The following is a 24,510-nucleotide window of genomic DNA, read 5'->3' on the forward strand; positions in this document are numbered from 1 at the left end:
AGTGTTTGTACAAAGAGGTGACATGATGGTGTAGTGTTTCCTGCATAGATTCTGCATATTCACTGACCTTTTGTGAGTCTTCCCAAGGTTCTCTACGTTTGCTCAACATCATATACTGTACATGTTAGGTTTATTGAAGTGAATGAGTGGAGAGGTTTTAGTATGAGCACTTGCTTTAAATGACATATTTCTTTTATGGTTCTGACTTTGTGTCACATTTTCATCAACATTTTAGTGAACCATAGTTACACATGAATTAGTAATATGGCATGTAATTATGAAGCTGCTGTAATCTTGGGACATGTTACAAGTTAACTTTTCATATGTGTAACTAGTGTTTTCATCCACTCCTGCATTCAGTAATTTCCTGTATATTTTCATGTTTAGTGGTGTAGAGGAATATTTTGGACAAAATGAAACAATTAAACACATGTATTGGGCAAAGCAACATTTAATAAATAAAAACACATATAGCATATAGTAGTTGAATGTGTCATAAAATGTTTTGTTGCTTATTTCTTTAAGTATTCATTTAATTACATCTTCATGTATTTATTTTGGTGACACTGTTGGCAATGTAAAATCCGTGTTGAAATAACAAACTGTCATTTTCACAGCCAAGATTTAGAGCATGGGTGTCGAACTCTGGTCCTGGTGGGCCGCAGTGGCTGCAGGTTTTCATTCTATCCTTCTTCTTCATTAGTGACCAGTTTTTCCTGCTAATTAACTTCTTTTGCCTTAGTTTTAATTAACTTGACTCAGACCCCTTAGTTCAGGGGTAGGCAACGTTGGTCCTGGAGTGCCATAGTATGTGCAGGTTTTTGTTCCAACCCAGTTCCTTAACGAGAACTCAATTATTGCTGATGAAGCACATATTGCTTAAGTGACATTTTAATGCTTCATTTTAGTGGTCTCGCTTGTTAAGGTTCTCCAACCTTAATTGCTTATTTCAATCTTAAACTGCTGCATTCAGTGTTTTAATTGCTCCTTATTAGCAATAAGATGTAAAACAGGGGTAGGCAATGTCGGTCCTGGTGAGCCGCAGTGGCTACAGGTTTTCATTCAACCCAATTGCTTAATTAGAAACCAATAATTGCCAATCTCAGACCTTATTTAATTTTCTGGCTTGTTAGTCTGTGCAATGTAAGGCTTTTATATCGTAGATTTTTTTCCTTTCCAAGGATATCATCCAAATGATTTGAAGCCTAAAACAGATCATTTTCAGTCTGTCACATTTTTCTATTAAGTGTTTTATTAAATCAAACTGTGCATGATGAACACACACAGATGTAATTGGAAAAAAGCTAGCTGGAGAACTGCTGGCTGCTTTGTCTTTTACATCTTATTGCTAATAAGGAGCAATTAAAACACTGAATGCAGCAGTTTAAGATTGAAATAAGCAATTAAGGTTGGAGAACCTTAACAAGCGAGACCACTAAAATGAAGCATTAAAATGTCACTTAAGCAATATGTGCTTCATCAGCAATAATTGAGTTCTCGTTAAGGAACTGGGTTGGAACAAAAACCTGCACATACTGTGGCACTCCAAGACCGACGTTGCCTACCCCTGCCTTAGTTGTTTCTTTTTCCTTAATTAGCAACCAAACAATAATGAGACACAAAACGAGCCGCCACATGACCAGCTCACCTGTGTCCATCACATAATATCTGAAAATAAAGAAAGGTGAAGGTCTCAGTAAGGTTGGTCTGTTCAGGTCACCAAAACATCTTGATGGTGTTCTTAGAAAAAACAGAAAATCAATAGTTTTGGAAATGTCTGCCGTGGCAGAAAGAGAGCAGCAATAAGCCATGGAATTAAATAATGAGTTTAATTAACAGCAGGAATCTGCTTCTCATTAAGAAACTGATTGGAGTGAAACTGGTTGGAGTGTGAAGCCCCAATTTAGCTGATCATCTGTCTGCTCGTTTCACATCTCATTTCTATTTGGCTGTCATAATAAAGAAAAGAATCAATTCAGATGACTGAATCCTTAAAAACAGGGCTATTAAAATGAAGGGACAAGAAGTTCATTAGCAGTGAAAACTGGTCACTGATTAGGAAAAGGGTTAGAATGAAAACCTGCAGCCACTGCGGCCCTCCAGGCCTGGAGTTCGACACCCCTGATTTAGAGGGTGGGTTCTAGCGTGTACTTGATTGGTGAATCATCTGTAGAGGGGATGTGCACTGTCAAAACTTTGCATATGTTTCTGAGCCACAGGATCCCCAAGTCAAGCAAACCCCATGCTCAAAGTTGTGATTGTTCTAGCCCATGGAAAATATAAGTTCAAGAAAAAATTGGACATAATTACTCCAAGAAGCAGTAACCCTTGTTTAAAATGACACAATGCCCTTTTATTGCATGTACTGAATTTTACTTTTTAAAGATACACATAAAATGAAGGGACCGAAGGCAGTTCATACTGTAGGTTCATAGGCTCAATATTGGTACATGTAGAGTTGATTTGTACATTAACATTTCAGAAAACAAAAGATACTAGCCAACCCGCGGCGTACCATACGCCGCATAATCAGGCCGCTTTTTTAATGATTTTTAAGCACAGGGAGAAAGTTAACATTTGAAAAATCGGTAATGTAATAAATCACCAAGAAAAGTAACATTGTAACAATGCACGGAACGAACCAACATACAATTATCCGTGACTGAAAACTGGCGGACCGCCATCACGGCTTCTCCTCCCAGAGCGAGGGATGGGGGTGGACGGCGCTCGGGCGTGGAGGGTGGAACAGGAGGAGAGGGGAAGGATGCCCATTCCGCCCCCTCCGTCATGCTAGTCTGCAGTATGCACTGCCTGCTCATGTGCCAACCCCCAACTCGTCACCTGAGTCGTTTTTCTCTTTGCACAGTCCACATGCACCTGTGAGTCACGTAGACCTTTCATTGTTCTTTGCGGTTTTGGCTGCTTTTCTATATATAATCCACCAAGTCACCCGAGCACGGTAGTAGCGAGGGGGAAGGGGGGGGTGTGTGTACAAAGGGCAGGGACGTAATAAGTGCGAGCGTACGACTCGCACTTACTGGGAATCCCCCGGTTTGCAGCACGAATGGGGTTCAACGGCTTACCCACGCCTCTCTGCGTCGGGTAGACACACGTTGATCCATTCAGTGTAGCGTGCGTGCAGTTACTTCTTGCAGGAATCTGTATAACATTGAAAGAAGTGTTGTTTCCATGAAATACATTTGAAGCGGTGGCCATGGAAGGCAAATGAACAGTCAACGCGGCTTACAGCTGGATTGACGCCGTGTTTTGTGTCACCCGACCATGGTAGTAGCGAGGTGGGGTGTGTACAAAGGGCAGGGGTGCGGAAATCCAACGCCCGACTCGTCTGACACGGGTAAATTGACCGTCGGACAAGCGCATTTTTCTGTTTCAGTTGTCCGCGGACAAGTGCAATTTTCTGGAGAAAAATATATGTGCTGTGCAGGGCACATTTTACCACTACTTTCACATTTTAAACATTTGGGTACGTACTTTGTGCGGAAACAGTCTACTTAGGCATGTTCTTCATGTCTCAAATTGGTCTTCAATATTGTTTACAAAATGACGGCTGATTTTTCAAAGGGGAAGCACTCTTACGGTTTTACATAAGTATTTTACCCTAATATGTACACGCTTGGAGATGCGGTCATTTTTTTCATGCCGACATTACGATGTAATCTGATTTTTCATTATAATCAATATCTTTTATATATTACCAGTAACGGCGTACTGCACGATAACATGTAGTGAATAAATACACTTGACTTGAGCATTCCTAGTTTTCATCCTCTTTCTCTGTACGTTTAGCATACATTTGCTCAGAGGTTGATGCGCTTGCTGCTTCCTGAGCAGCTTTTCTTTTCTCCACCGTAGCGGCCCGCTGCTTCTCTTATTTCGTTGGCATCTTTTTGCGTTAAAACTGATTAAGTTAGTTTTTGTGTTGCAATTACTTAGTACGTTTTCTTTAATCTTTCACTTAAACTGGCACTTAAGTCTTCAATCTGCCTCAAGAATGATTAGCGAAGGTGGTGGGGAATGAGAACGGCTCCCATACGCATGCGCCGCACTGCCGAGAGTTGATTCAACAATAAATATTAAAATAAAAATAAAGAGTAATACAAATCATCACCCTGAAAGCGGATAGTAGACGTCACGTAGTATACTGTATGTGTACCAAATTTCAAGTCAAAAGGTGAAATGGTTTGCGAGCTACAGGTGATTTAAAATACTGGACAGACAAATGAACAGCCACGGTAGCGTATTATAGAAGAAGATTGATAAAATTCATTGTTTCTACATAAAAATGCAGTCATTTTACTTACAATACAATTGTTTTCACCACATAACAAAGCTTGTTAGGCAGTTAATCTTTCCTGAAATTTGCGATTTTGTGTAGGTTATGATATATTGAGGAGTTAAGAAATTTATTGTGTGACAACATCAATTTTGATGAGCTGTCAATAGATAGTTTTTGATTAGCGAATATTTCATATAAAACAAGTTGGTTTTGCACTGTCAGTTTATTAAAAATAAAGAAGAAAACATTCTAACGGTTTCCAAAGGTTATGAAATATCTATAAAAATCTTCACTGTAACTGTAGTATGTGAAACAGAACTAGTGTAGCTATAATGAAGGCATTGTTTATTAGTGAGTTAAAATGATAAGGGAATCGTTTATAAAATGTTCTAGAGCAAGATGGCAAAATACTACTCCCTGAAAGAACTTTTTTCAGTTTTAAAATGGAAGGCAGTTTTGGTATCAATAAAAGAGATCAGAAAAAATAAACTATTTTTCACTTGTTATTTGTTTATGGACAAGTGAATTTAACTGGCGGACAAGTGGATTTTCTAAGTTTACTTGTCCATGGACAAGTAGAAAAAAATTTGATTTCCACACCCCTGAAGGGTAGGGACGTAATCAGTGCGAGCGTATGAACTGCACTTCCTGGGAATTCCTCGTTCGTGGGGAACAAGTGCAAGCCCCGGTTGATCCATTCAGTGTAGCGCGCGTGCAGTACGGGACATCCAAGGGCATCACAGACCTGTTAATGCTCAATCTCATGCATAATTATTTATTGAATGCTAAACACTTCCGGAAAGACACAGTTGTCTAAAACGGGTTGGTCTGAGAATACAACAGTTAGTGAATGAAAAGATGGAACTCTGGAGAGAGCAAAATACAACACAATAGTGAACCCGCGGCATAACAAACGCCGCATAATTATTTATTGATGGTTGAACACTTCTGGAAAGACACAGTTGTCTAAAAAGGGAAGGTTTGAGGATACAACAGAAAGTGAATGAAAAGATGGAACTCTGGAGAGAGTAACATATAATTGTCCATGAGTGAAGACTGGTTTTGGCAGATACAGGCATATCTTTTTGAAAGTTTGTCCCTGTGCCTTATTAATTGTTATCGCAAATGCCAATCGAACAGGAAATTGTCTTCGGGTAAAAGTAAAAGGCAAATTTGAATCTGACGGGGTCAGGCATATCCGGGGAATAAGGACAGTTTGTGAGGTTGCAGATGTGATAGTTTTACAGTCCAGTAAACTGAATGCGATGTTTGTGCATGAACGATTTAGTGCTGTGTTGACACTGAAGGGAATTGGAATGAGTTGTGTCGAAGCATTGCTGGCAATGTTCACATTGCATAATTCGTTCAGTGGAGTGTGTTTTTAATTGCATGTTGAGATATCTCTGCACTCGGAACGTTTTTGAACAAATCGTGCATTGAAAGATCTGTTTGGAATGCGTTTGTTCAGTGGAGTGGGTGTTTAAATGTGCTTTGAGAGATTTCTGGCGCGTGAAGGTTTTGGAGCAGTGTTTGAGATGGTTAGTAAGGTATTTGTGTGCGTGAAAGTGTTTGTCGCAAATTTTGCATACAGATCTGTGTGTTGAATGGATCTGCATATGGTTGTGGAGATCCATCTCACCTGTGAAGTCCTCGTTACAAAATGTGCAATTGAAGTTGAGAGTGGAATGAGTTTGTAAGTGTTTCTTGAGAGCGCAAGTTGTTTTGAAGCATTGTTGGCAATGTTCACATTGCATAATTCGTTTAGTGTTGTGTTTTTTTTAAATGTGCGTTCAGATATCTCTGCACTCGGAAGCTTTTGGAACAAAAGGTGCATTGAAAGTCCTGTGTGGAATGCGTGTGTTCAGGGGAGTGTGTCTTTAAATGTTTTTCAGGAAAAGGAGAGTGGGCAGGTGACATCACATTAATGTGGCGAGCAAGTGGGTGTGCACCCTGTGTGCACATACCGACAGCGTCAAAAGATGTCACCAGAAGGTTATCACGTGTGTATTTGAGAGGCATGAGAACCTCGTAATGCCCATTATCCAAAGGGTCTATTTTTCTGCCTTTTGCTTTATTACTGGTAATTTTATCTCATGTTACAGACTCTTACTGTATAATTTCAAGTTTGCATTGTAGGTCAGCCTTATTAAAATTCAAATTTTTGTTTATTCACTCTCACTGTTACATAGTTTATTTAAGCTATATTTTTATATCTATATTTAAAATATACATTTTCTCTGGTATTGTTTTCCTAGCTTGTGAGTGCAAGGAATAAGTTTGTTAGTACAGCTGTTGTAGTGAAGCAGGGAAGTGGTTATATCTGGAATTAATGTAAATCTTCATATCATACACTTTTTATGTTTCTAAATTGATGAGTAAAAGCACTTTTTGCATTATTTTAAATGTCTGGGTTTGAAAATTAGCATATTTAAATTTATTGTTCATAGATATAACCTAGTAAGTACTGTGTGTCACATAGATTTGATATTATAGACTTTGTTATGTTCGCTATTAGGACTGGAAATAAAGTCATATTTCAGGGTCATATTTCTAAAGTATGTAGTAGTACATATGCATTAAGAGTATAACTCAAAGGAACACAGAGCACAAACTGAAAGGTCTCCTGCCATTATGAGCCTTAATGTTTTCTCCATCAAGTATCATTTTCTAATCCAGTTTTAACATTAGGACTGAGCTAGTACAGTCCATTTACATATTAAAGATTCTCAAAGATTATTAGGTAATGCTTGGGTGGCCTGTTGGAACTTTATATAAATCATGACATGTAGGCATAGAAATAATTCAGTTATTATAACAGAAGATCTAAGATCGTTTGAGTGAGATCACTTATTGGTTCTAGTCATTACTACAACCCATCTGAAGTCAATATTTAGGACTGTTATTTAATGACATAAACCTCTATATGCTAGTAAAGGACACTAGCATATGTAATGTATTCATATTAAAACAAGGAAAAATGCTCTTTGACTGGCACTATCCCTGACTTCAAGGGCATATCTACCATAATATTATTTAACATATAACCAACTGATGTGCATATTAATACGTGGTAAAGTTTCTCTCTTAAGCAGCATGATATTGTAGTAATGACTCCTACTGGCCATGATATACACAGGGATCTGCACGGAGTTAACATGCACTATCTATGTTTGAATATTTTTAGAGATGTGTATGTTGAATTTCTTTAGTAATTCTAAATGCCCAGTATGTGTGGGTTAGTGTGTATGAACAAGAGTGTTCTTTGTAATGATAGATAGATAGATAGATAGATAGATAGATAGATAGATAGATAGATAGATAGATAGATAGATAGATAGATAGATAGATAGATAGATAGATAGATAGATAGATAGATAGATAGATAGATAGATAGATAGATAGATAGATAGATAGATAGATACTTTATTAATCCCAAGGGGAAATTTACATATTCCAGCAGCAGCATACTGATAAAGAAAATATTAAATTAAAGAGTGATAACAATGCAGGTATACAGACAGACAATATCTTTGTATAATGTTAACGTTTACCCCCCGTGGAATTGAAGAGTCGCATAGTGTGGGGGAGGAACGATCTCCTCAGTCTGTCAGTGGAGCAGGAAAGTGACAGCAGTCTGTCGCTGAAGCTGCTCCTCTGTCTGGAGATGATACTGTTGAGTGGATGCAGTGGATTCTCCATGATTAACAGGAGCCTGCTCAGTGCCCGTCGCTCTGCCACGGATGTCAAACTGTCCAGCTCCGTGCCTACAATAGAGCCTGCCTTCCTCACCAGTTTGTCCAGGCGTGAGGCGTCTCTCTTCTTTATGCTGCCTCCCCAGCACACAACCGCGTAGAAGAGGGCACTCACCACAACCGTCTGATAGAACATCTGCAGCATCTTACTGCAGATGCTGAAGGACGCCAGCCTTCTAAGGAAGTATAGTTGGCTGGACAAGTGTTGCTTCTCTGGTTGGTGTCTGCTCTGTGCCCCGTGATTCAAAGGTAGATCAGAGGCCTCTGCTACTCTGTAGTGAAATTAATGGGTTCTCAAAATTAAGGGAGGGATTGAAACTTTCCTCTTGTTACAGTCAAACTTTCCTTTGCTGAGCTTTAGCTTTTATATGTCCCCAAAATTACACCTCACAAAAAATGTAGTGTACTCTGTTTGTATTAATATACTTAGTGACACATATAGAATATATGAGATGACTTTGAATTAAATTAAGAGTGAGATTACAGTCTAATATACGTGTGTTTTCATTCATATATATATATATTTATCATAATTTGGCATTTTTAGTGAATACTGTGATTTTTCTTATTAAATCATATTAGGCAATCACAAAATAGGGACATTTCTTTCAAAGGAACATTTTGTTAATTTACTTTCATGGGCAATGGTTTAATTATTGAATATGATTTCCAATGCTAAGACGTTTTAGTTAGGTCAGGCATATGAATGACTGTTTGTAGTTTGCAACTGTAAAAAGTTGTATTGCTTTTTTATGAAGAATTTTTATTGCCAGTTCTCAAAAATGACATTAATAAAATCATTTATCATTATTGCTAATCAATTCCATTTTTTCTTGGAATTTTAATGTTTTTGGCCAGTCTGTGTTTATTGGGATTCCACATTATTAATTCAATTTGGACAAAAGTAAACATTCTTTCCAATTTAACAACAGCTGATCAGCATTGTGTGAAATATATGCAAGATCATTTTATAAACTGTTAAATTGCACTTTATGCTCTTGCTATATCTTAAGCTCTGTTTGAGTATCTTCATTAACTCTTCCTCAGGAATTGATGTGCTTTCAATTGACGGGTCATAATGCTGCTGCACCTGTGTAGTGTTAAGGTTAGTGACCTTCTTCTAAATTATGAAATCACCTATTTTTCTCATTTCATGAAGGAAAGTCACCACCATTCATAACAAAACACTGCATTGCACAGTTGCACACTGCCTGCACAGTCTTGATTCATCAGTTGATTTTGTTAAATTGGCTCTTCTCTCGTCACTTTTTCATAAGATTTTTTTCGATCTGTGTATTTAAAGAAAACTTCACTATTTCATGCATTAACAAATAATATAAACTGTAATTATGGGCCATAACATTGACTTTACTTAGTCATCACAAATATCATTTCACAACAGTTTGTGAATACCATTGATGCATTCATTATAAATGTTAATCTTTCTATGTTATTACCACTATTATTATGATTCTATATTACTATTGCTATTTTTCTTTAATAACTTAATGCACATATTGGGGACAGCTCCCACTATATAACATGTTCCTTATAAATATATAACCAGTTTATAACCAAATGTAAAAGAAGTTTTATCTGTAAGACTAAAGGGCTCTTAATTATATTTAGGATAAATAATGTTATTTATAGAAATATTGTTTTATGTAGTACCTATATAAATGTTCCCCACCTTGGAAGTTTTCATATTTTATTGTTGTACAGCATTGAATCACAGTGGATTTAATTTGGCTTTTTTGGTACTGACTTTAGTGTCAAAGCAGAAACAGATCTCTGCAAAGTGGTCTGAATGAATTGAAATGTAAAACCCCAAAATAATTAATTACATAAGTATTCACCCCCTTCAAGTCAGTGTTTAGCAGATTCCCATTTGGCAGAAATGCTAGTCTTGAGTCTATGTACAGTATGTACACAAGATTCGAAACTGTCTTGAAACTGCTGTTCTTCCCATTTTTCTTTGCAAAACTGCTTCAACTTGGTCAGATGGCGATTGTAGTTGAGCAGCCCTTTTCAAGTCTGCCACAAATATCAATTGGATTAAGATCTGGATTCTGATTTGGGCACTCCAGGACATTTACATTGTTGTCTTTAAGACATTGTTGTGTAGTTTTGGATATATGCTTGGGGTTGCAGACTGCATCACATTTTCTTCTACTATTTTGCACCATTCATTTTGCTGTCAGTTCTCACATGCTGTCCATGTTTCATGGTGGAGATGGTTTCTTTTTGATAATGTGCGCAATCAAACCTGGAGTTAACTCTGATTGCCAGAAAACTCAATTTTGGTTTCATCAGACCATAAGACTTCCATTAAACTGAATTCAGAGTCTTCTGTATGTCTTGTGTGCATTTCTTTAACGGTGACTTTCTGTTTGCCACTTTTCCACAAAGCTGCTGCTGGAAAAGCAAATAGACATCAGTTGTTGTATGCACAGTCTCAGCAATCATACCCATTGCAGCTTGTGTTGTGTTGCAGCTTCAGAATTATCTTTGGTCTCTTGGTGGCCTCCTTCAATTGTCTTCTTCTTGTGCGATTACTGAGGTTTTGTGAACAAACTGCCCTAGGCAGATTTTCAGTTGTGCCATACTCTTTCCATTTCTTAATGATCAATTATATTAGACTGTATGGGATATTGGGCAGCATGGTGGCGCAGTGGGTAGCGCTGCTGCCTTACAGTTAGGAGACCCGGATTCGCTTCCTGGGTCCTCCCTGCGTGGAGTTTGCATGTTCTCCCCGTGTCTGCGTGGGTTTCCTCTGGGTACTCCGGTTTCCTCCCACAGTCCAGTCCGGTTTCCTCCCACAGGTTAGGTGCATTGCCGATCCTAAATTGTCCCTAGTGTATGCTTGGTGTGTGTGTGCCCTGTGGTGGGCTGGCACCATGCCCGGGGTTTGTTTCCTGCCTTGCGCCCTGTGTTGGCTGGGATTGGCTCCAGCAGACCCCCGTGACCTTGTAGTTAGTATATAGCGTGTTGGATAATGGATGGATGGATGTATGTGGTATGTGATATTCAGTGACTTGGATAATTTTTGTCACAATTCCATGACTTCTGCTTTTTAATCAGCTTTTCACAGAGTTGCTTGGAGTGTTCTTTTTACCTTCACTGTCTAGGTTAGGCCACCGTACTGACTCACCATGAGTTGGACCTTCAAGATAAGGTATATTTATACTGGGTGGCACGGTGGCGCAGTGGGTAGTGCTGCTGCCTTGCAGTTAGGAGACCCGGGTTCACTTCCCAGGTACTCCCTGCGTGGATTTTGCATGTTGTTACCCTAGTGTGTGTGTGCGTGCCCTGCGGTGGGCTGGCGCCGTGCCCGGGGTTTGTTTCCTGCCTTGTGCCCTGTGTTGGCTGGGATTGGCTTCAGCAGACCCCCATGACACTGTAGTTAGGATATAGTGAGTTGGATAATGGATGGATGGATCTTGTAACACCTTCAATGCTATTTGTTTATAATGGGAATCACCATTTTGTCCAGACACTGCTAGGTAGCTTTGGTGGTTGCGAAGGGCAAAGTCATAGAGATCACATCCCCATCATTAATCATGCAATAGGTTAAAAGGTCAGCAATCAGAGTGCTTCCTCATCTGAGTTTGTGATTTGAAAAATGCCTCTTTCATGCAAAATTTTGATCTTTTAATTCTCTAATATTGTAATGTCTGGTTTTGACCCTTGTTTAACTTTGATTGTTTGGTTCACATCTTTTACTTTTGCTTAAGATTTTTTAATCTCCAGGCTTGAGCTTTGCTATATTTTATTAATGTCTCGCCTCTTTTTCTATCTAATAAAATCTCACTACTTCCTTGTCAGTTGAGCCCTTGCTCCAGCTCACCTTCTGTCTGTAGGATTAATAGGCCATAGGAAAGGAGCAACTCTTAAACTCCAACTAGGTGGTATTCCAAGAGTTCTCCTCTGAACTACCTTTGAGGTGAAGAATACACTCTAAAAACCCTGGGGTCATTCCTCCAGAGCTCTTTTTGGCAGACACACTTATCTATACAGTTCTACCTATAATTAAAGAACTATGTACTCTTAGCTGCTTTCAGGCTGCCTGTCTGCCATAGGTTCTCATATGTTCCATGTACGAACTGTTTGCTCTCACTTTTAGGTTTTGGGAGCTTCTCTGGCATTATGTCAGTCATTTACTTCAGTGTCTATGTAATAATTGCTTATAAGATCATTACCTAAGCTCCTGGGAGGTTTTCTTTGTCTACAGTGGCACTTAGTGAGGCTGTGTAGTCACCAATGTGGGTTCTGCAAATGTACAGGTCTGTTTAGCATGTCTCTTTTTGGACTAGCAAAGCAACCTTTTATACACAGTTTTTCAAAAGCATGCTAATGAATGCTAAATCAAACAATGTTTCCTACATTCTACTACTGTTGACTATGGGCAGTAAATTGTTTAGTCATGTACAAAGATAATGTAGTAAGTGTGGTCATTCTAACAAAGCCCTGTCATCATTTTCACAGTTGGCTATTATAAGGAATCATTTTCACCTCATCCCACTATTAATGTTTAATTTTTAATCTCAATTTAGTATAATTTTATTATGAGTGGATTTTTATTAGTGGCATTCTGATAATAACAGCAACAGCAACATTTATTTGTATAGCACGTTTTCATACAACTGCGGTGGGTTGGCACCCTGCCCGGGATTGTTTCCTGCCTTGAGCCCTGTGTTGGCTGGGATTGACTCCGGCAGACCCCCGTGACCCTGTGTTCGGATTCAGCGGGTTAGAAAATGGATGGATGGATGGATGGTTTTCATACAAATGATGTAGCTCATAGTGCTTTACAAGATGAAGAAAGAAAAAAAGAAAAAATATATAAAACTAGGCTATACTAATTAGCAAAGTATAAAGTAAGGTCCAATGACCAGGGAGTATAGAAAAAACAAAATGAAAAACTCCAGAGGGCTGGAGAAAAAAACAAAATCTGCATGGGCTCCACGGCCATTAGACTGCCCAGGCCCCACTAGGCATTTTACCTAACACAAATGATCTAAATCATGGTCTTCAGGCTTCATGTGGAAGAATTAGACGATGATGGTCATGTGGACCTCTGGTCTTCAGTCCATCAATGTAGGGACTGCCCGGCGCTTTGATCAGGTGGTGGTGGTGCAGATCACCGCCACAGAAAACCAGAAAGAGAACAGCAGAGACAGTAGGAGTTAGTATGGTGTTTGGAGCCATGAAAAAATAGACATAATATTGTTGAGTGACAGTGAAAAATACAACTAAAAGGAAAATTATATATATTAGATGATGAAATAGACTTATTGTACATAGTTAAAATGTATTGGGTATGTATTAAGTTTAACTATATATTGTAATCAATTCAATTGAAGATCACAATCTGTGAAGTAGAATACAGTGGACCTTTGACTTACGAACTCAATTCATTTGCGAGGGCTGGTTGTAACTCAAGCTGGTTGTAAGTCAAGACTGTTTTTCCCATAAGAAATAGATAGATAGATAAATAATGGAAATACCCATAATGCGTTCCGAACCTCCCATAGCAACACTTACTTAACCTTTTCAAAATAAAAAAGGGTTTTATAATGTGCATAATTTACCAAAACACCAATAATTTTTCTAATGTACTAACCAAAAAGTTATAAAAAGTGCCTAGCCTACCAGAAACAACAGTTTCATACTGTACTCACCATTTAATTTGACATCTTTGGGCTGCAGGAAGGGAGGAGGAGGAGAATGAAATGGAAGGTGGTTATTGTTTGGAAGGAGCCTCCTTATACAAATCTTTTCTTTGTAAAATTGTCGAGATGGTGAATTTCGACATGCTGTACATATTAGCGAGATCGGTCACACGAACACCACTCTCATATTTCCGCACAATTTCCTTCTTTGTTTCGATTGTGATCGCTTTTTTTTACCTTCGTTACCTTCTCTTCCTTCCTTAGCAATTATCGAAATAAATTATATAAATCACTGCACTGACCGAAATTACATCCACGAACACATGTATCTGGGTTCTGACTGACGCTTACAAACGCTCTCAGCTGTTTGTTTACAATCGCGCAAGTGGATACACGTGACCACATTCAGGTCGTAACGCAAGATGTTGGTCGTAAATCAAAACAAAAATTTTGGTCGTAAATCAAGCTGTTCGCATGTCAGGCCGGTCGTATATCAAGGGTCGACTATATTAAAGTCTAATAAATGACGACTAAGCTAATTTAAACTCTTTCTTGTATCGTAGAAAACGGTAAATGCTAAAATTTATAGTGATATGTGACAACCAAGGTAAATGATATACAGTACAATCTCAGACAAGACAATGTATTTTTTAGCGTGATGTTTGAACTCATTGAATAGTATGTAATGGTGCAAAGTAATTGTGTGAGTGGAGTTATACTCACATAAATCCACATACCCACACTATGTTTTATTTCTCCAGTTACTCACCTTTTCCTGAGCATTCCAAATAGGTTTTCATTCATTCACTTTTCACCGCTTATCTTAGTCCAGGTCATAGGGGCAACAGTCTTAGCGGTGACGCTCATATGTCACTTTCCCCAGCTAGACTTGACAATTCATTCTGTTGTATCCCAAGACATTTCAAGGCCATCTGGAAGATGTAATCCTTCCAGCAAACCTTAAGTCTTCACACTGCTCTCCTCCCAGCTGGTCATGCCTGTAGAACCTCCAAAGGGAGGCACCCAAGAGACATCAATATCAGATGCCCGAACCACATCAATTGGCTCCTCTCAATGAGGAGGGTCAATGGTTCTTCTCCGAGCCTCTTCTGGATGTTGGAGAAAGCTCATTGCAACCACTTAAACCCACAATCTCATTCTTTTGGTCATTACCCAAACCTCATGACCATAAGTGAGTGTAGGGACATAGATGAACTGCTAAATCGAGAGCTTCGCCTACTAACTCACCTCCTTCCTCACCTCAATGAACCGGTATAGTTACCCATCTGTCAGTCTCACCCTCACCCTCTCTTTTACCCTCACTTGTAAACATGTCCCCAAGGTACTTAAACTCCTTCACTTGAGGCAGTAGCTCACCTCCCACTTAGAGAAGACAGTTCTTGTTTTTTCTGCTGAGGACCATGATGTCAGATTTAGAGGTGCTGATGTTCATCCCTGTGGCTTTACACTTTGTCACAAACTGTCTAAGTGCATGCTGGAGTTCATAGTCACATGAAGCCAACAGGACAACATTGCCTGTAAAAAGCAGTGATGCATTTTTAAGGCCCTTTTGGTACTCTCCCCTCCCTGGCAGTGCCTTGAATTCCTGTCCATGAACATCACGAACAAGACAGGAGACAAAACACAGCCCTGGCAATGTCCCACATCCACTGGGAACAGTGCTGAGCTCCTCAAAATGTGTCTTCCACCACCAGACTACATCCTCAGTCCGAGTCAGCACCTATCCACACAGATATTCTGCAGCAATTAAAGCAAATTAAGCCTGGCAAGTTGAAGCAAACAATTTGCACAGGTGTCTCAACATCTGTTGATTACTTAAAAACCCTCTCCCTGTCTTAAAGCAGAGTTGGAACAGACAGTGTTATTATACCCTCTGAAGTACTGCTTGGACAATATTACATTGTAGAAAGTTGTAATAGTGATAGTGAATAGTGAAAGTGATAATGGCAAGAAAACGGCAATTAACAAATTAAATGAGACAGAGTATTATTACCCTTAGAAGTGAAGGCCTTTCATTTAGAGAAACTGCAAAAGAAATAAAAGTGTCAGTGAGTATGGTATCTTATGCAATCAAAATGCATTTGGAAACTGGAAGAAACATTTATACAACACAATCAGTAGACAAGTTTCTGAGGGTCACCATCTCACAGACATCTCACAGCACAACAACTTCAAGCACAGCTTAGCAATGGTTGAAAAAAGCAAGTCTCAGTTTCTCCTGTGAAGAGGAGTCTTTGTGCTGGGCAAGTGGCAGTAAGAAACCTGTTCCTAAAAAGACAAAATAGTGCCTTGAAATACCGGCTGTGGACTACTGCAGACTGGAAGAAAGTTATATGGACCAATGAAACAAAATTTGAAATCTTTGGTTCTTAACATAGGGTGTTTGTACGCTGTTGAATTGGTGAAAGGATGGTTCCTCAGTGTGTGACAGCAACTGTCAAACATGGAGGAGGAAGTATAATGGTCTGAGGTTCATGTTTTGGAGGCAGAGTTGGTGACTTGCACAGAGTGGCTGGCATTCTGAATCAAAGGGGTTACCACAGCACTTTGAAGCACCACTTAGTAACTTCTGGTCTGCATCTAGTAGGTCAGGGTTCATACTGCAACAAGACAATGATCCAAAACATACATCCTGGCTATGTCAGAGCTAAGTTAAAAGAACAGAACAAGAACGTACACTTCAAAACATGGAATGGGCAGCACAGTCTTCATACTTAAACCCCATTGAGTTAGTTTTGGATGAACTGGACAGAAGGGTGAAAGGAAATCAACCAACAATTACAACACATTTGTGGGAACTTCTGCAACAATGTTGGGAAAATCTTTTTGACCAATATTTGATATCCCTTGTAGATGAAATGCCACATGTGTGTTTGGCTATTATATCAGTAAAAGATGGCTACTTTGATGAATCAAAAGTTTGAATACAATTTTGTACACTTAATGATTCTTTGACTTGTTTTTTTTATTTCCCATTGTTTATTTGTTCTATGCCTTTATTTCATGAAACATTAAGACATTAAACTGTGTGCATTTCCATACAAACTGAAAAAACTGAGGTGTTCTAGAGCTTTTGACCAGTAGTGTATGTCCCCAACATTTCCCAGGATGCAGGAAAAACTCTTTCATAGTTGAAAGTCTTCTGGACAGGGGAATTCCCCAAATGTTTCCAGTCCACCCTCACTATTGCTTGAGCTTTCCATGTCTGTCCAGGTGCTTCCCCACCATTTGACCCAACTCACCACCAGGTGGTGACTAGTAGACAGCTCTGCCCCTCTCTTTACCCACGTGTCCAGAACATGTGGCTACAAATCTGATGATGTGATTATAAAATCCATCTTAGATCTGTGGCCTGAGTGCTCTGGTACCAAGTACACTTATGAGCCACCTTATGTTTGAACATAGTTTTTATTATGGACACACTATGGCTAGCACAGTTAAGTCCAATAATAAAACACCCTTTGGTTTTAGATCAGAAAAGACGTTCCTCCCAATCATGCCTCTCCAGGGGTTTCCATCATTACCCACGTGGGCTTTGAATTCACCCAGCAGAACTATGGAGTTCACAGCTGGGACCCTTTCCAGGATCTCCTCTAAGCACTCTAAAAAGGCCTGGTATTACAAACTGCCATTAGCTATATGAGCACATATGGCAGTCAGAGTCCTACCCTCTGTGACTTTCATCAGCACAGAGGTTCTCTGGATCAAATTCAACATTGCATCAACCAGGCAGTGGTCCAAAAAGATGCAGACTCCTGCCCAAAGTCTTTCCATCAGGTGTGGTATAGCGGGTCCATGGCTTCAAAAAAAAGGGCCAGTTTTAAATCCATAAAGCCGTGTCACTCACTGTGGGCATGTTATATATGTGCACTGTGTTATTAATTACATTGTTCGATTATACAGCCATGTGCTGTAGGTCTGCTTTTTGTGAGATGAGCTTGATTGCTTTGGTCTGAGAGATGTAAAAGAAAAGGAGACAATAAAAAAGGTTTTTGGGTGTCTCTCTCTTAGACATAAAATTTGGAGTTTTCTCTTTCACCACCGCCTCCCTTCCTACTTTTACCCGGTGAGCCTCCGATTCCGTGGACTCGTTGGCTACAGTCCTTTGAAATCTTTCTCACTGCCTTGGGGCTTGAGGATGTTTCGGTCGCATGTAAAAGAGCGCTACTTGTTCATTGCTTGGGAGCAGAAGGGCAGCGAGTGCTTAGAACTTTGGGACCAGCTGACACATACGATACTTTAGTTACACTTTTGAATGCCCACTTCTCTGCCCCACAAAGTGCTCTACTACGGAGATTTATTTTCAGACAGCGCTGTCAGCTTCCTGGGGAGACTGTGCATCAGTATGTTGCAAACTTAAAAGGACTAGCTGGCTCATGCTGTGATTCCACAGCATCTGAAGTCAGCGCAACAGACAGAGAACAGACAGTGCAGTTTGTGCAGCGCAGACGTTTAGAACAACTTCAGCAGCACTGTGGAAACTGTGGGTCACAGTCACTCACAACCAGAGCTCAAAGCTGCCCAGCACATGGTCAGACCTGTCGCAGCTGTGGTAAACGGAACCACTTTGCTAAGGTATGTCGTTCTTCTCCAATCAGTGCGCACAGACAGACTGCAACTATAATTCACAATGTGATTTCAGGACCAGCAGCTTTCAAGTCATACACAGTCAGTTTAAATGATATGAACATTTCCCTCTTGTTGGACACTGGTGCTACCATGTCCCTATTAAATAAAAGCACATATAAACAGTTTTCAGTTCTATGGCCTTGTCTCCATCTACCACTACTGCCAATGGTTATGGGGATTCTCGGATCTCCCTGATGGGTTCAGTCTACCTCACTGTTCAGTATGGAAAAGATGTTCTGCCTGATGTTTGCTTTCATGTTACAAAAAAAGGGGCAAATCTGATGGGGTTAGATCTGTTTCTCGCCCTGGGATTTTCTGTCTTAGATAAAAGTGGCATGCAGATCTTACAAGTAACCTCACCACAACAACAAAAATGGCCAGGACTCTTTACAGGTTTGGGTTGCCTCACTGCCTACACTCACAAGCCTTTACTCAACCCCACTGTCGCATCGGTTATACAGTCACTCCGACATATTCTGCTGGCCTTCCGAAATGGGGTGTTCACTGAGCTGCGGCAGCTACTAGCAGCTGGCATCATTGAACCAGTCAACGCCTTCCCATGGGTCTCCAACATAGTAGTAGCTAAGAGGAAGTCTGGTGGCTTGCACATCTGTGTAGATCTTCGTGCAGTAAATAAAGCAATAATTCTAGACAAATATTCACTTCCCACTTTAGAAGAACTCACGGCACAGTTTTATGGTTCTATCTTGTTTCTAAATTGGATCTTAGGCAAGGCTATTTGCAAGTGCCCCTCCACCCCAGCAGTAGAGACCTGACAGCTTTTGTGACACATAATGGCATGTTTCGTTATACAAGAGTACCGTTTGTGTTATGTTCAGCACCAAGCAGCTTTGAAAAAGTCATGTCCTCAGTGTTTGCTGGCATCCCTGAAGTGGTCATATACTTAGACGACATTGTTGTACATGGGCTCACCACTGCTGTTCATGACAAACGTCTTCACATGGTCTTTTCAGCTCTATCTAAACACAAACTCACATTGAATGCGGAGAAGTGTGTCTTTGCAGTGCCAGAGATAGAATTTGTTGGATTTCAAGTGTCAGCTGCTGGCATATCTCCACTCCAATCAAATGTTGATACAATCCACGCCATTCCGGAGCCTACATCTGCAGCTGAGGTGGCTTCTTTTCTAGGCATGGCCAGTTACTATTTGAAGTTTTTGCCCCAGTATTCTGTTACTACTGCACCATTGCGCCAGCTGCTGCAGAAGGATGAGCCGTGGGTGTGGTCTCCTGCTTGTGCCAAGGCTGTTCACCTCCTGAAATCACAGATTACTTCCCCTTCGATTCTAGCCCACTTTGACATCTCTAGCTCCACATTTGTCACCTGTGATGCATCTGCTATAGCAGTGGGGGCCTTGCTGTCACAAAGTCAGGGTCAAGTGGAGAAGCCCATAGCTTTTGCCTCTCGCGCCCTCACTGAAACAGAGCAGAAATACTCAGTGGGTGAACGTGAGGCACTGGCATGTGTCTGGGAATGTAAGAGATGGCACCTTTACCTGTATGACCAACACTTCACACTAAGAACAGACCATCAGGGTCTCACTACCCTGCTGTCGGCATCTGGCACTGGACACCGCCCATTGAGGTTACATCGTTGTTCTGATCGCCTTCACCAGTACCACTTTACTCTCCAGTTCACTCTGGGGCGTGAAAATGTTATTGCAGACCTTCTGTCTTGCTCAGTTACGGCTTCAGCCCAGCCTCCTGACTCTGATCAAATGGAACATGATAATTGTCCAGATGATGCACATGCCTCTTCAGATCACTATATCTCTCTAAGAATTCAAGGAGGCCTCTGCACATGACCCAGTACTATCCCAGGTATGGCACTTCATCAGGAATGGTTGGCCTAGCACGGAACCTGAGGATCTGTTACCCTTTGCTAGAGTGAAAGAAGAACTCTTCTGCTGGAATGGTTCTTGTGTGGCACGAGGGTTTCGTACTGTGGTTCCAAATGCGCTCAGTGCACGTGTGTTGTCAATGGCACATGAGGGCCACTTTGGTATAGTGAAACTAAAACAGAGATGTCGTGACTTGGTGTGGTGACCTGGCATAGACAGGGACATTGAGACTCTGGTTAAAGATTGTGTGGCCTGTCTGGTAAGTGGCAAGACAGGTCTCCAGGCCCCTCCCACATTGCAGCCTATTGCCTGGCCCACGCAACCCTGGGAACATATACAGATGGACATCTTGGGAGAAATCCATGGTGTCCCTCACCATCAGCGGTATTTGGTTGTTATGTATGATTTACACTCGAAATGGCCAAAGGTTACTGCAACTGCCACAGTCACATCCTGTGTTGTCATTAACATTCTGGAATCACTGTTTTTCTGCTGGGGTCTCCCTAAGACCATTACTTCAGATAATGGGCCTCAGTTCACCAGTAATCAGTTTACCTCATTTCTGGAATCAAAAGGCATTAAACATGTTCGCACTGCATATACCATCCACAGTCCAATGGAGAAGTGGAATGTTTCAACCAAACACTAAAAAATGGCCTTAGGGCACACCAGGCACAAGGGTGTTCTTTTGATCAGGCTCTGCTTAATACCCTTTTGCACTGCAGATCATCCTAGCATAGCACAACTGGAGTCTCGCCTACTTTCCTCATGAGCTTACCCTACCTCTAGATAGATAGATAGATAGATAGAGACAGACTTCGTGCTTTTTTCGGTCAGAGTATGCCCTGTGCCTTCCCTTCAGTTCCTCATGTTAAGCAGTCTGTCACCAGACAGCAACACAGAATGAAACAAAGGTTTGATCAATCAAAACGGGTCAAGGAGGTCAGCATAGCAGTCTCGGATTGGGTAAGAGTTCAGAAGCCTCATCGCAATAACAAAATGGCCTGTTTCTGGTCCTCTCCAGTACAGGTCACCCGACAGCTTGGCCCAGCCCAGCTGGGTGACTGTGTTATCCAGCTTGATGTAGCACAAAATGAAGCGGAGCCTGTTATTCAGCCCCAGGACCCATCTTCATGTCCCACTCGGTTGAGTTCTCGCCCTGGACACTTGCAGGATTTTGTTACTACGTTTCATGTTTAACTGTTTTGTTATATATTTAGATTTCCTTGCTGTTGGTGTGAGGGGGGAGAAATGTTATATATGTGCACTGTGTTATTAATTAAAGGGTTTGATTATGCAGCCATGTGCTGTAGGTCTGCTTTTTGTGAGATGAGCTTGATTGCTTTGGTCTCAGAGGTGTAAAAGAAAAGGAGACAATAAAAAGGTTTTTAGGGTGTTGCACTTACCAGCTGTCAGCATCTCTCTTAAACATAAAAGGGCGCGATTGTATGACCGCAGGGAGTTAATGAGGTAGTTGGAGTGAGTCACACCTGCACATGCAGGTGCGATCGTTCTCAATTGCTTCATTGGCTTCCTGCGGCATGCAATTAAAGCGCTGCACCCACGGAGACGTGAGGGTATAAATATGGGTCGGCACAAGAAAAGGGGAGAAATCAAAGATGGGAGATAAATGAAAGAAATGAGATAAAGAAGGAACGAGGTTAAAAGATGTGAAAGGCAGTCTTAGCAGGAGGATCTGGCCACCTGGAGCAAGGAGACAGCACGAGCTGGGGCCCCGTGAAAGAGCGTTAGCTGTGGCGCTCTAGGGGCTAGTTCGCCCCACTGAACATTAGGGTGGAGCAAGGCAAATGCCCTCCCTAGGCTTCTGAGGTGTGACCACGTGAGCGCGAAGGAAGAAGGGAGGAGAGCCGACCTTGGACGGTCTGGCCGTGATGCCTGGAGGCACCCTAGACGGAGGTTGGCCGAAAGGAGCTTGTGGCTGCTGAGTCTCCGCCGGCTACGCGAGCAATGGGTGAGCCGGGGAGAATGAAAAGGAGGTGGGCTGAGATCAGGAGGCATTAGACTGCATTTTAACCTTGGTTTTTAATAGATTTATTTATTGATTATTTTTATTCCCACTTTTCATTGGATTTTATGGATTTACTTATGTACTGTTTTGAACACTGCACAATTGACACTTTTGTTGGTTTTACTTGTGTTTTGATTTTTTTTTTACAAAAGCACTTGAGTACTTTTTCTACCATTCTCTGGCATCATCAGAAAATTGTCCTCATTTGTCAGCTCATCTCGGTCATAACTATCGACGGTATGGGTTCAGCAGACTCCCATGAGGGAGTCTGTAGGGGACCGGCATCGTCACATCAGGCAACTCCAGATTAAAGGAGAGTCCAGCATCTTTTCAGCGGTTTGGTTCCAGAACCATTTAAGTGGATGGATGGGAGCCCAGCTATATCTAGTTGGTAGTGCTCGACCTCATCCTCCCAACTCTTGCTTCTTCCCCCAAGAGAAGTGACATTCCACATTTCATAAGACAGTTTATGTGTCTGGGTTTCAGTCTACAAAGATCTCTCTGCCTTCGACCGTCACCCAGGTCACATCGCACCCGGCCCCTGTTTCTTTTGGTGGTGGTCGGCCCACAGTAGAGGCCCAATGGCAGGCCTGGTCCCCAGGCAGTTGTCTATGAGCACTCCTTCTGGGCCTGACTTCAGGGGGATTCCCCATTAACCCCATACCAGATGGAGTACTCTTTTTAAATTTGTGGATCTGCATCATTAGGGGCTATGAATCAATCTTTGTTTGACCCTTCACCTGGGACCAATTGGCCTTGGGAGACACGACTAGAAGCTTCTGCTCCGGTCAACATAGCACCCAGTGTCACAAGGGAACACAAACTCCACCACTACAGTAAGGTGGTGATTCCTGTAGGGGCCAAATAGGTGTGTAGTAGGTTAATTATTCACTCTATATTGGCTAGATATGTGTTAGGACCTGGTTCCCTGCAATAGTGAATTAAAATAAATGCATGTATAGATTAAAATAAAAGCAAACTTCCACAGCAGTTGGATGTGCATTTAATGAATGTGTCTACAGTATTTTATGCTGCCAAATTACAATAATTGTACCATTTAGTATCATCTTGATGTAAAAAAGCAATCCTAAAAGCACCTGTTCATTTTAGTGCCTTGGAAAAGAATTGACTCTAAAATTACAAGAATTCCCCTATGGTTTCTGGTTAGTGATCATGTCCAACAAATAATGACAGATCTTTACTTTCAGTTTTTCTGATTAAGAATGTTAATTCTCAAAATAAAAAATTATTATTCATGATTACATTTGCAATTGTGTTGTTCTTCTGAAATTAATTTGAACATCCCCCATGGCAACACCTCGGCCAACAGAAAAAAAATCAGAAAATGCAAACTATGAAATGAATGCTCTCTTTTCCAATAAATTAATTATGTAACTCCTGTGCTATCCAAAAACATTTCATAGTTACTCATGGAGAGATATCACTGGTACTGCAATTCAGAATCTTCTGAAATCACAGCTTTTAGTGCATCAGTCTTTTGCAGTATTAATAATTGGAAAAAACTTTTTATCATGCTGTTGTTAACCTGTGAAGTGGAGGCCTAAATAATTTATGATTCTATTTATGGTAACTGTTAGTGTCTGAACAGTGAGCAACAGCTTATTTTTAGCATCATTACACAAGGAAGCACTATATATTATCACAGTTGCTGTGTTGCTTCCTGGTGAGTGATAGTTTTGCAACATCACAGATTCAGCCAGATATTTAAGCCCTCAATGTTTACCTACCAGAATTTCTACATATACAAACACCATCTAGAATTGACTAACATACCATGCAGCTTGAACCCTTGTGATGCTTTTTAGAAACATTAACCTCCTTAGTGCTACATTTTTTCTCAAAAAAACATGCAAAAAACATTGCATTTTTGCTTGAAAAATTACATTTTTATTAAATGTCATCTTTCTACTGTAAAACATGCAAAACACTAAAAATACAAAGTCAGAAGAGTACAAAGTATGATAATAACAATAATATGAACAACACACTGTACGTGTGCGAATGACGTGAGAGTCACTTTCGGATTCATCAGAATCAGTTTTGGTTTCACTGTCTGTTTCAGTTTCACTGCCTGAAGACAGATTCACCTTATCATCACTGCTGATGAGAAGTGTTTCTTACGAGAAGCCATTATGAGGCTAGGAGAAGATATGTCTACACCATTGCTCGGGTAACATGCTGGCCTGATGCTTATGCAAGACATGCCTGTACTGTTGCCTGAGTAACGT

At 40.6% G+C, this 24,510-nt stretch overlaps 1 protein-coding gene across 3 annotated transcripts in view; it reads left to right on the top strand.

Moving 5' to 3' along the window:
- Nucleotides 1-24,510, top strand: part of LOC114653632 (E3 ubiquitin-protein ligase HECW1-like) — a 461,230-nt gene that overhangs the window by 60,243 nt on the left and 376,477 nt on the right. The window contains exon 2 of one of the 3 annotated variants that reach the window (XM_051929083.1): nt 9,097-9,154. The exons of the other annotated variants lie outside the window; for them this stretch is intronic. Coding sequence (XP_051785043.1) covers nt 9,128-9,154 — 27 coding nt within the window. The 5' untranslated portion in view covers nt 9,097-9,127. The remainder of the gene's footprint in view (nt 1-9,096; nt 9,155-24,510) is intronic. 3 annotated transcript variants of the gene reach the window in all.

The sequence above is a fragment of the Erpetoichthys calabaricus genome, chromosome 6 (genome assembly GCF_900747795.2).
Source record: "Erpetoichthys calabaricus chromosome 6, fErpCal1.3, whole genome shotgun sequence".
Taxonomy (NCBI): Eukaryota; Metazoa; Chordata; class Cladistia; order Polypteriformes; family Polypteridae; genus Erpetoichthys; species Erpetoichthys calabaricus.